The sequence below is a fragment of the Doryrhamphus excisus genome, linkage group LG9 (assembly GCF_037039965.1).
Source record: "Doryrhamphus excisus strain RoL-2023G ecotype Guam linkage group LG9, RoL_Dexc_Guam_v1.1, whole genome shotgun sequence".
NCBI lineage: Eukaryota > Metazoa > Chordata > Actinopteri > Syngnathiformes > Syngnathidae > Doryrhamphus > Doryrhamphus excisus.
The window spans coordinates 18,638,541-18,650,733 of NC_136365.1; the positions used below are offsets into that span (position 1 = coordinate 18,638,541).

General features: G+C 42.0%; 1 protein-coding gene across 1 annotated transcript in view; it reads right to left on the reverse strand.

The window, feature by feature from the left end:
- The window catches only part of cacna1ib (calcium voltage-gated channel subunit alpha1 Ib), a 130,096-nt gene that overhangs the window by 87,247 nt on the left and 30,656 nt on the right, over positions 1–12,193 (reverse strand). Inside the window, exon 3 of the mRNA XM_078793552.1 lies at positions 1,839–1,950. Within this exon, the coding sequence (XP_078649678.1) occupies positions 1,839–1,950 (112 nt within the window). The remainder of the gene's footprint in view (positions 1–1,838; positions 1,951–12,193) is intronic.

Here is a 12,193-nt window from a genome sequence, read left to right on the forward strand (position 1 = left end):
CCCCTGGCTAGCATATATATATAAAATATTATATATAATATGTAATATGTAATATTATATATCATTTGTTGTCAGGCAATATAGTCTCATATAATATATAAATATATATAATATATAATATTATATTATATATACTATAATATATATAATTAAGGTATGCCTTTAATCGTATATATAATATATAATGACAATAATAAAACAATAAATAATAATAAAATAATACAATAATGCCCATCTTATTGTTCCTCCAACTAGCCACCCCTGGCTAGTGAGTTTAGACTCGCGTTCGTGGCGCTCGTGCACGTGAAGGCACCATTGTACGCCATGCTATTCAACTACGCCTTTTCTGAGAGAAGCCCATTGATTGTGGTGCCGCTACCCGATAAAGCCACGCCGATACTGACCAGGCTTTACGGATACTTGCAGGAAGAATTCTATTAGGTCCGAGTCGACAGCCCCCCCCTTTCCCCAGAGAGCCAAATCAATCTGTGCACGTGTGTTATCTGTGTGTGTATTATGAGTGTGTGCACGTGTGTGTGTGTGTGTGTGTGTGTGTGAGGCAGTGCGCTAACAGGCCTGAAACGTATGCGCGCTAGCCTCCGTGTTACACCCACTCATCCACCTTTGACACCAGTGAGGGAGAAGTGGGGGTGGGGATTCTGACAGGCAGGCCACCAGGAGGGAGGGGGGCGAGGGGGGGGGGGGAGTCGAGATGCTCACAAGACCATGAAGACCGCCGCATGCTAGCTGTGAGTCACGGCAAGGAGCTGCAGGCATCAATAAGCTGCTAAACATGAAGACAGCTGGGCTGTGGATTGGTGCCTTTTGTGGAATCTGCAGAACTTCTGAGATTTGACCTACCTTTGGGGGGCAGGGGGGGGGGGGGGCACGGTGGTCCTCTCCTCAGGCAATAGAACTTGGTTAGGACCTCCCACTTACTCCTGGAAAAACTAATTTCCAGGAGTAATGGTGTTGTTTGTCTACTGTACTACCATAACTACTAATATAGATTTGCCTAACACAGGGGTGTCCAAAGTGTGGCCCGGGGGCCATTTGTGGCCTGTTGCTGTTTTTTTTTAATAGTAAAAATAGCAATTTTAGAAGTTGAAATATTAAATATTTTTTTAAATTGACTATGTGAAACAAACCAAAATAAAGTGGTACTTTATAAAATATATATTATGGGATAATAACATTAATTCATTCATTTTCTACTGCTTATCCTCACAAGGGTCACTGGCATGCCGGAGCCTATCCCAGCTGTCTTCAGGCGATAGGTGAGGTACACCCTGGACTGGTGACCAGCCAATCACAGGGCATTCTTTGATTACATATCTCATTGCACATGCTACGGGATCAGTGCAATGTACATAACAGCTTACTAGTTACTTCCTAGCCACACCAATGTACGTATTCTAAACTTAAGAAAGTGTTTCAGAGTGGAGAAGAAGAACAAAGAAGCCCAAAACTTACCACTTCCACACGAAATGAGAGGAGAACCTTTTTTTTTTTCCACATGTCCGTCTCAGCCATGGCATGTCAGCTCGGCTCTGCTGGTTCATTAGCCAGTCTCCATGCAGTGTGAAAGGTCATGTGATCTAACATCATATCTCATAGCATTACTAATTCCTAGTGGCCAAAATACTGCATCAAACTTGACTTTCTGTATTTTTTTTTAAACTAATAATGGGCCATAGTCAACCACAAAACAGCCTCCATTTATTAATTCATTATTTTTACAATGAGACAGGATTATTCAAACGTGATATAACAAGAGACAACTGTATACGTTGTCTCTTGGATCGTTTGCATGTAAAAGTGTGTGTGTGTGTGTTTACCTGCAGTATTTGGCATCGATCGGAGGAGCAGTCGATGGTGGCGCAGGGTTGGTACATTCCCAAAGTGACGCAGTTCAGCAGGATCACCATCATGCTCACACGCTCGAACCAAGTGAGGACAAAGTTGAGGAAAAGTAGGTGCAACCTCCAAAATAAAAGATTTCTACATTCGCTCCAAATTTTTGGTCAGTTTCTTGATAGTTTTCAGCATCTCCTGCCACATATGTGCAGTTTTTAGGAATGGAGTACCCCAGGGTGGCCTACCAACACCCCTTTAGATCTCTCCAAACTGCTGGTCTAGCTTGGCATACCCTCATGTTAAGCCTCAAAGCCAGTCTCAGTTGTCAAAACAGCGTCAACAACTATACTGCCAGCGCTGCAGACAGAAATAAAATCAGCTATTTAGCATTGGATGCTAATTATTCCACCAAATACGTCCTTTTCATTATTTTGTGGACTAATTAAGGCTGGTTGGCACGTCATTTTTGGAATGTGAATTTACTTAAACCCCAACACAATTAGCTCCTTTTATTCGCAAGAAGCCATACCTAGCCCTGTGTACCCGAAGTGAAAGTGAATTTGACTGAAAGAAGCTCCGTGACGCCTTCGGGGGTTGTTTACAAAAATACAACCGACACGGATGATTTCAACTTCCATTCACAAGTCTAATGGGCTCCCCTCACCCATGCAAGTCAGGAAGAAGGTTCCGGATGCTGCGTGCTAGCATCGTGAGGAGGCTCAGGAAGCGCCTCTAGCCTCGAGCGTTCAGCAACAGAAATGAGGTCATTGGTGAAGACGGCAGCAGGCCTTCTGCTTCTTAATGACACGTCTGCACAACAACACCAAACTCCTGCATTTTTTTTTTCAGAATATTTCTCGTGTCTAAATGGTGAGAAAGCTAAAGATATGACATAATCACTCTGTTGGTTTTACTGCAAAACACACCAAAACGTCTCTAAATCTATCCATCAACCCATCCAGTCAAAGATCCTGTGTGCCACAGGAGTGCTTGCTCTTTTTTAGGACACACTGCAATAACGCCAGTCAAAGATCCTCCATATGACAGGAGGCTCTTGTGTTTTCAAGAACCCGGCTGTTTTCAAGGGCATAATTCAAAACCACTAATCACAGATCCTCTGTATAAGAGGAACCCAATCTGTTTTTAAAAAAATCAGAAGCAAAAAAAAAAAACCTGTATAGTCAAAGATCCTCTATATAACAGGACCACTCTTATATAACAGGACCACTCTTTTTTTTTTTTTACATGACAGAAACCTACTACATTAATGCTAGTCAAAGATCCTCTATATGAGTGTGTGGACCCACAGACCAGCCCATGTTCCTACAAACCTCCAACGGACCGGTTATATTTATATGACCGGAGCATGCTGCTGTTTTGACAGCTCTATTCCAAAAACGCTAATCAAAGATCCCCTATTTCACAGGAGCAGTCTGCTGGTTTGTAAACACCACTCACTTGGCTTCAAAGTCCTACAGCCGGTCAAAGATCATTAATATGATAAGAGCCCTATGCTGTTTTTAAGGACCAACTGCATACGTGCTGGTCAAAGATCCTCTGCATGACAGCACCACCCAGTCGGTTTCAAAGACCTACAGCAAAAAAAATAGTCAAAGATCATCTCTATGACAGGAGTTCCATGCTGGAATCCAAGATTTTGTATTTGTGACAGAAGCACGCTGGAGGACCTCCTTCAAAAACACGAGTAAAAGATCCTCATTATGACCAAAGCATGCTGCCGTTTTTAGTTTTTAAGGACCAACTGCATGCGTGCTGGTCAAAGATCCTCAGTATGACAACACCACCACGTTGTTTTCAAAGCAAAAAAATAGTCAAAGATCATCTCTATGACAGGAGTTCCGTGCTGAAATCCAAGATTTTGTATTTGTGACAGAAGCACCCTGAAGGACCTCCTTCAAAAACACGAGTAAAAGATCCTCTATATGACCAAAACATGTTGCTGTTTTTAAGGACCAACTGCATAAATGCTGGTCAAAGATCCTCAGTATGACAACACCACCACGTTGGTTTCAAAGACCTACAGCAAAAACAACAGTCAAAGATCCTCTCTATTATAGGAGTTCCATGCTGGAATCCAAGATCTTGTATTTGTGACAGAAGCACCCTGAAGGACCTTCTTCAAAAAACACGAGTAAAAGATCCTCTATAGACCAAAGCATGCTGCTGTTTTTAAGGACCAACTTCAAAAGTGTGGATCAAAGATCCTCTATGATCAAAGATCCTCTATACATGACCTACAGCAAACTTTGCTGTTTTCAAGGACAGAAACACCCTGTTGGAAAGCCGTGCTGGAGGCAACTATATTGTATACTAGGACCACTTTGTTGGTTTAAAAAACACAAGTCAAAGATCCTCAATATGACAGGCGTGCTTCATTTTTTAAAGCTCCTTAAAATGACAAGAAAGCTCTGTTTTTACGAACCAACTGCATGCAACAGTGTTGGTCAAAGATCCGCTATACATGCAAGGTTGGTTTCAAAGACCTTCTATATGAGAGTACAGTACAGTAGTTTTTTTAAGACCAATAAAAAGACTGGTCAAAGACATCTATATTACACCAGGAGTCAAAGATCCTTTATATGTGACAGGAGCACACTGTTAATTTTAAGGCCCTGCACCAAAATAGGTCAAAGATTCTTAATGACAGAAGCACTTTGTTGTTTCAAAGGGCTGGACAAAGATCGTCTATACGACAGGACACCCTGCTAGTTTTATGGCCCTACTACATTTAAGAATGGACTGTTAAAGTGGTAGTCAAAGATTCTCTATGACAGCCATGATGTGGTGGATTTAAGGACTGTCCGTCTTCCGTGAGGGGACAATGTTCACAGGCGTTTTCTTTCCTGAAATGTCTTCGATCCAAATTGTAAGCTGTCGGGGGGTTCCAGGGTGTGTGTGTGTGTGTGTGTGTGTGTGTGTGTGTGTGTTGGACAGCAGTAAATGTCATGGGACATCACACGGCGATGCTTCACACAGCCTCATGTCAGCGCCTCCACTCCAGTGGAGGAGCGGCGGGATGATTGTCAGCACGACTTCATGGATCCGCGTTGGCCTGATGCACTGTGGGAGTTTTACATTCGCTACTCAGTGGACTGTTTTCATCATAAGTTTACTTTTTTCGTTAAAAATTCGGACTTTGGTTTTGCTGTTTCATTCATTCATTCATCCATTTACATGAAAATACAATCATGAGGGATCCCACAGGGTGGTGTGCTAGAACCCAGTCTGTTTTTTTTTCTCAGCATACATTCATTTTCTACCGCTTATCCTCACGAGGGTATGCTGGAGCCTATCCCAGCTGTCTTCAGGTGAGGGGCGGGGTACACCCTGGACTGGTGGCCAGCCAATCACAGGGCACATATAGACAAACAACCATTCACACTCAACATTCATACCTATGGACAATTTGGGGTCGCCAATTAACCTAGCATGTTTTTGGAATGTGGGAGGAAACCGGAGTACCCGGAGAAAACCCACGCATGCACGGGGAGAACATGCAAACTCCACACAGAGATGGCCGAGGGTGGAATTGAACCCTGGTCTCCTAGCTGTGAGGTCTGTGTGCTAACCACTGTTTGATGTTTAAATGGACAAATAATAATGGGGCCGTGGGGGTGCTGGAGCCTATCCCAGTCGGGGTACACCCTGGACTGGTGGCCAGCCAATCACAGGGCACATATAGACAAACAACCAATCACACTCACATTCATACCTATGGACAATTTGGAGTCGCCAATTAACCTAGCATGTTTTTGGAATGTGGGAGGAAACCGGAGTACCCGGAGAAAACCCACGCATGCACGGGGAGAACATGCAAACTCCACACAGAGATGGCCGAGGGTGGAATTGAACCCTGGCCTCCTAGCTGTGAGGTCTGCGGGCTAACCACTCTACCACCGTGCAGGTTTTGCTGTTTCATTTAATTTAATGTTATTTTAATTATTTGGTGATTTTATTGATTTATGTGTTGCGTTCTAATTTCAAATTTTTATATTGTGCTGGAGGATAATATAAAAAATGTCTTAGCCATATAAATTACTGCTCTGTTTTCTATTTTTTGCTGTTTTATTACTTTTTATATTATTATTTGATTTTCTTCAAATGTAAGGCCTTTTTTATGTTTTTATTGGAATGTGCAGTGGGCCAATAAAAATGATGGGCCCCCCCACATATGACAATGACGACATTTATTGTAACATGTGACTCGGTGGGTGCGTCTCCCAACCTGGTTTCATTCCCCGGTTGCCACTGCACAGATGCCACAGGACTCTTGGAGACATGTGTTGCCATGGCAACCAGCACTGGCAAAAAAAAAAAATGAAATAAAATATTAGAAAGGCTGCGTGTATGTTGTGTTTGAATAACTCACAAGTTGGCAGATGAAATCGACAGTTTATCATTTCAACACATGCACACACACACACACACACACACACACACCAGCTTCTGATAGCCAGCAGTGAAACGCCTCCAACACACACACACACACACAAGAAAAAGCAACGGTTGGTTTTGGTGAGATTATCGGTGCAGAATGAGCTCATTTAGCAGTCCATCACCTCCTAAAATTGCCTGAGGGAGATAAAGAGCGGCGGCAGGGAGGAGTGACGGCGTGGCAGGGAGGCGATAAAGTCACAAAGCTTTGCTAACAGCTGAAAAATGTTGCATCTTACTGGCATGGCAGCCACGGGCGACACACACCGACGACTTACAGTAGGTTAGGTTTTTCCACAAAGGCAAGATACGGGAAACATGAACCTTTGTGAAAGATTCACACAGAACCAAACAAAAGGGGGTCGAAATAATGGAATGCATGTCAGGCCACGAGTTTGAGCTCCTTAGCGGGAAAAAAAAAAGTAAAAGTAAACCACTGCTCGCCAGCACTCATGCAGCCCCGCACCATGATGCTACCAGCCTGGAACGGCCGCCAATGTCATAAAGCCCACAATCGTTATAACTGTTTCGCCTCACTGAACCACGGTTCCCCCGGTGCCAGCAGCACTCATTCACACTACCACCATCATAGTAACACAATGCCACAATTCATTCATTCATTCACAAGGGGTCGCGGGGGTGCTGGAGCCTATCCCAGCTGTCTTCAGGTGAGAGGCGGTGTATGTACACCCTGGACTGGTGGCCAGCCAATCACAGGGCACATATAGACAAACAACCATTCACACTCACATTCATACCTATGGACAATTTGGAGTCGCGAATTAACCTAGCATGTTTTTGGAATGTGGGAGGAAACCGGAGTACCCGGAGAAAACCCACGCATGCATGGAGAGAACTTGCACAAAGATGGCCAAGGGTGGAATTGAACTCGGGTCTCCTGGCTGCGAGGTCTGCACGCTAACCACTCATTTATTCTTTTTTATTCACAAAAACAGGACTTTGTTTTTTTTAAAGGAAATCTTTACATAAGTGCATGTCGTCCTTAATTGTCTCTTGGTGAATGTACACACAAGCACCAGAACATGTGTGAACATGTGTTTTAAAGCACTGTGTCATTACAACACAACTGAAGGCAAAATGCAGTTTTTAAATTAAATGTTTTTTTTTATGAAGGAATAAAAAAAATGGGCATTTGTGCCCATTTGTTAAAAAGGTGAGAAAGCCATTTCTAAAGCTTTGGGACTCCAGCCAACCACAGCGGGAGCCATTATCCACAAATCATTGGTGAATCAAACAAAATGACCCTAAGACCACAGCCACGACTTATCCAAAAGGTCACAAAAGACCCCAAAGAACTTCGGGCCTCATAAAATTATATGAATATGAATAATACTGGGTTGCACGACGTTCGAGTGGTTAGCGTGCAGACCTCACAGCTAGAAGACCCGAGTTCAATCCCACACTCGGCCATCTCTGTATGGAGTTTGCGTGTTCTCCCCGTGCATGCGTGGGTTTTCTCCGGGTATTCCGGTTTTCTCCCACATTCCAAAAACATGCTAGGTTAATTAGCGACTCCAAATTGTCCATAGGTATGAATGTGAGTGTGAATGGTTGTTTGTCTATATGTGCCCTGTGATTGGCTGGCCACCAGTCCAGGGTCTACCCCGCCCAAAAAGACAGCTGGGATAGGCTCCAGCACCCCTGTTAAATATGACTTTTTTCTATAAATATTTGACTTCACTGCTGTTTTTTTTTTTACCGTATTTCAACTTTCTTCTGGAAAAATTTCAAGTTGCAATTCTGACTTTATTACCTAGCTAAATGGGCATAGGAGCTCCAACAGCATGAGATGTTGCACCAAACAAATATGCATGCTGGCACTCATCCCAGGGTTAACAACATTATTAAACCTGAATAGAAAGTACGCCTGTCTATGCAGCGTCTGAGAAAGTCATACACAACAATCTCAATCTGCTACGGTGCGTTCAAAAAAAACAAAAAAACGACACTATCAGTGAAGCATAAAGAACAGAACAGGTACACAGCCGGAAAGTACAATAACAAAGAGAAGATGCAATCCTGACTGAGACCATCTGCTGGGATTTTCTCTGCTGTTTTTTTTTTTCTGTGTTATCATCCCGATGATGTAGCTGAGCACGAACACAGTGCCAACTTGAAGTGTGTAGGTTTTCCTGCTTGTGCGCACCAACACCAACACCAGAGTCACACTGTTTTCAGTTTTCACTGCAAGAACAAGAATGATTACAAGAGTGATTACCCAACTAAAATGTCCCCAAAATTGCAACTTGATTTCCTAATGTCAAATTACATTTTTAGTCTTTAATTTTCTAATTTTTTCTTTCATTTTTCTTGATCAACCCTGCCATCTTTATCATGAAGCACACATACTATTTGTTCTGTGCATGGTCATATCACCTCGTACTTCGATACGGGACAAAAAATTTTAATTAAAAAAAAGAAACAACCTTAAACTATATTAGGAAAGCAGGAAGTGAACAAATATAACAGTTTGTTAATACAAGGATGAAGAGTCTTGAACCAGTCATGATGTGCTATATATATCACTTGTCACGCCCTGTGTGGGTTCGTGCTTGACAGTTTGTTTATGTTCCCGTTCTGGGCTTTGATTTCCCTTTTGGAAACTCTGGTTTTGTGTTGGACTTCCTCTTTTGCCCCGTCTGCCTTAGTTACCATGGTTACCCACACCTGTCTCTAATTTGTGATTCCCTATTTAGTTCAGGTGTGTGCTTTTCCTTTTGTTGGATCATTGTTTGTTTGTCGTTTGTCCTCGCTGCTGCTGAGTTGCCTTTTTTGCCGCCTGCTACAATTACAGCCAAAAATAAATATTATTTACCTGCCATTGGTCCTGCTCTCTGCATCCTGGGGTCGTACCGCAACAAAGCCTAGCCGATACGTGACATCACTATATTGACACTTACTATGGTACCCATTATGTCATTGGTTGGTCATATCACCTAGTACTTCGGTATGTGACAAAAAAATTTAAATTAAAAATTGTTTTTCAATTTGTAATTTATTATTTATTTATTTATTTTTTTAATTTAATTTTTTATTTTTTATTAATAAAATAAAGTTTAAAAAAAACTTCAATTATATTAGGAAAGCAGGAAGTGAACAAATGTAACAGTTACTGATTGTAAAAGTACCAGATGGAGGGGTAGGATTTAATAAGCTTTGCTTCTTCCTACTCCTTTTGGACATGTGGAACTGTGAACTGATTATGGGATGCATTCAATTGTAATCTGATGCATGTTCAAATGAAATAAAACCATTACCATTACCATCATTAAATATGGAAAAAATATTTTTTAACAATATATCACATAAATAATATGAATTTTATGCATAATAATACATATTGGAATGTGTTATTTTATTATTATTAATTTTATATCAATAAGTTGTAGTTGTGTTCATTTAAAATTTTAATTACTTATTAAAATAGTGTTTTTATGATCACAGTATGTGGAAAATGTCATATCTATATCACTCATATTGTAAAATATTCTTCCTACTCCTTTTGGACATGTGGAACTGTGAACTGATTATGTGATGCATTCAATTGTCATCTGATGCATGTTCAAATGAAATTAAACCATTACCATAAAGTGTAAACTGTACAGGATTGTACAGTATGTCCCCGGGTCCTCCACCCGCTTCCCTGCAGACTTCATGGAGACGCAAATTGTCTTTTCCACACAAAATGTTTTAAAGAAAACATTAAAAATGATAAATAGGCCACCAGGCCTGCACGGCAGCCACTTTAATAGCCTGCACACACGCCATAAAATGCTCCGTTTGTCATCGTCAGGCCTGCTTTTTTTTGTGTTTTGTGAAATGTGTTGGGTTTTTCCAACTGAGAAATTCCAATTGGCGATGGCGTCAAACAGTCGTTACTGTTTTGCCTGAATGTTTAATGTGCCAGATAATGAAATAGTGACATTGTCCGACATAGAAAAGGCGTCCCCTTGGGTTAGTTTGAAGCCAAGCATCTGTAACACAGTGTATCACAGTAAAAACAAGGATAATTAAGGTGATTATTAGGCTGTCTTCTGCATTATTATTAGGTCGTTGACCTCGACTCCTGCTCCCCACGCATGCATTAGCGTGACTCATAGGAAAGCTCGCCATAGATGTGATAAAACGATAGTTTTTACTTTCTATTTCATTTGATAAATCTACTTTCTATGTCAACATTCCTCTTTCTGCAGCATCAGTGTTTGTGCAGGGAGGTCAACAATGGCGAGGCCGGCCTTGTTTCTTGTCTGGCGTCGTTATTTCCTGGTGGAGATACTGTATAACGAGGTGATTTATAAACATTCATGAGGCTAACGAGATGACGCCGAGGCAGAGACGTCAGTCAAAGTAGCAAACGCACCCAGAAGGATGAGCTGCGTGGTGGAGCAAACAACAAACAAACACCGCCGCTAATGACGCGCTAATGACAGTCATTTCGCTTTGAATCGACACTTTCGATACAGCATGGAAAAGTAACTTTTGTTCTTTTCCTTCCAGGGAAAACCTGTGGATTTCTCTGAACTTGGTAATTATGCTGATAAATCCACATTAAATATGACTGGAATCAACTTGATTTATGTCATTATGATTATGTCAACTCTCTCTTGAAACACCTTCACTATTTCACAGCCGGCCCAGAACGTTGGAGGCACATCTGTGCATGTGTTTCAAGGCTGCACCTCAAACACACCGTTTCCTTGTTGGACAGGATTGGGAGTCTCAGATTCAATACAGATCTTCTGGAACTAATCAATATGTCGGCAGTGGCTGTGATCAAAATCTTCATAGGTCTTAATTGTTAATTATTTTTTCAATCAGTAACCTCCGGGATGGATTACTGTAACTGTCTTTGAATTTTCAATCTTCCATGAATCATTGAATTGGTAACTGCTCTGGCGTGGAGAAATGGTAGGATTTAATAAGCTTAGCTTCTTCCTGCTCCTTTTCAATGAGGTGTTGTGTATGTATATATATGTATGTATGCTGCATATATATATATATATGTGTGTATATATGTAAGTGTATATATATATATATATATATATATATATATATATATATATATATATATATATTCATTCATTCATTTTCTACCGCTTTGCCGGGGGTGCTGGAGCCTACCCCAGCTGCCTTCGGGCGAGAGGCGGGGTACACCCTGGAATGTGGGAGGAAACCGGAGTACCCGGAGAAAACCCACGCATGCACGGGGAGAACATGCAAACTCCACACAGAGGTGGCCAAGGGTGGAATTGAACCCTGGTCTCCTAGCTGTGAGGTCTGCGTGCTAACCACTTGACCGCAGTGCCGCCTTCTTCTATTATTTTTTACATTCGTGGGAGTGCTGGAGCCTATTACAGCTGTCTTCGGGCGAGAAGCAGGGTACACCCTGGACTGGTGGCCAGCCAATCACAGGGCACATATAGACAAACAACCATTCACACTCACATTCATACCTATGGACAATTTGGAGTCGCTAATTAACCTAGCATGTTTTTGGAATGTGGGAGGAAACCGGAGTACCCGGAGAAAAATCACACATACACGAGGAGAACACGTAAACTCCACACAGAGATGGCCGAGGGTGGAATTGAACTTGAGTCTCCTAGCTGTGAGGCCTGCGTGGTAACCACTCAGCTGGAAAATAAGGCATTCATTCATTCATTCATTTTCTACCGCTTATCCTCACAAGAGTGCTGAAGCCTATCCCAGCTGTCTTCAGGCGAGAGGCGGGGTAAACCCTGGACTGGTGGCCAGCCAATCACAGGGCACATATAGACAAACAACCATTCACACTCACATTCATACCTATGGACAATTTGGAGTCGCCAATTAACCTAGCATGTTTTTGGAATGTGGGAGG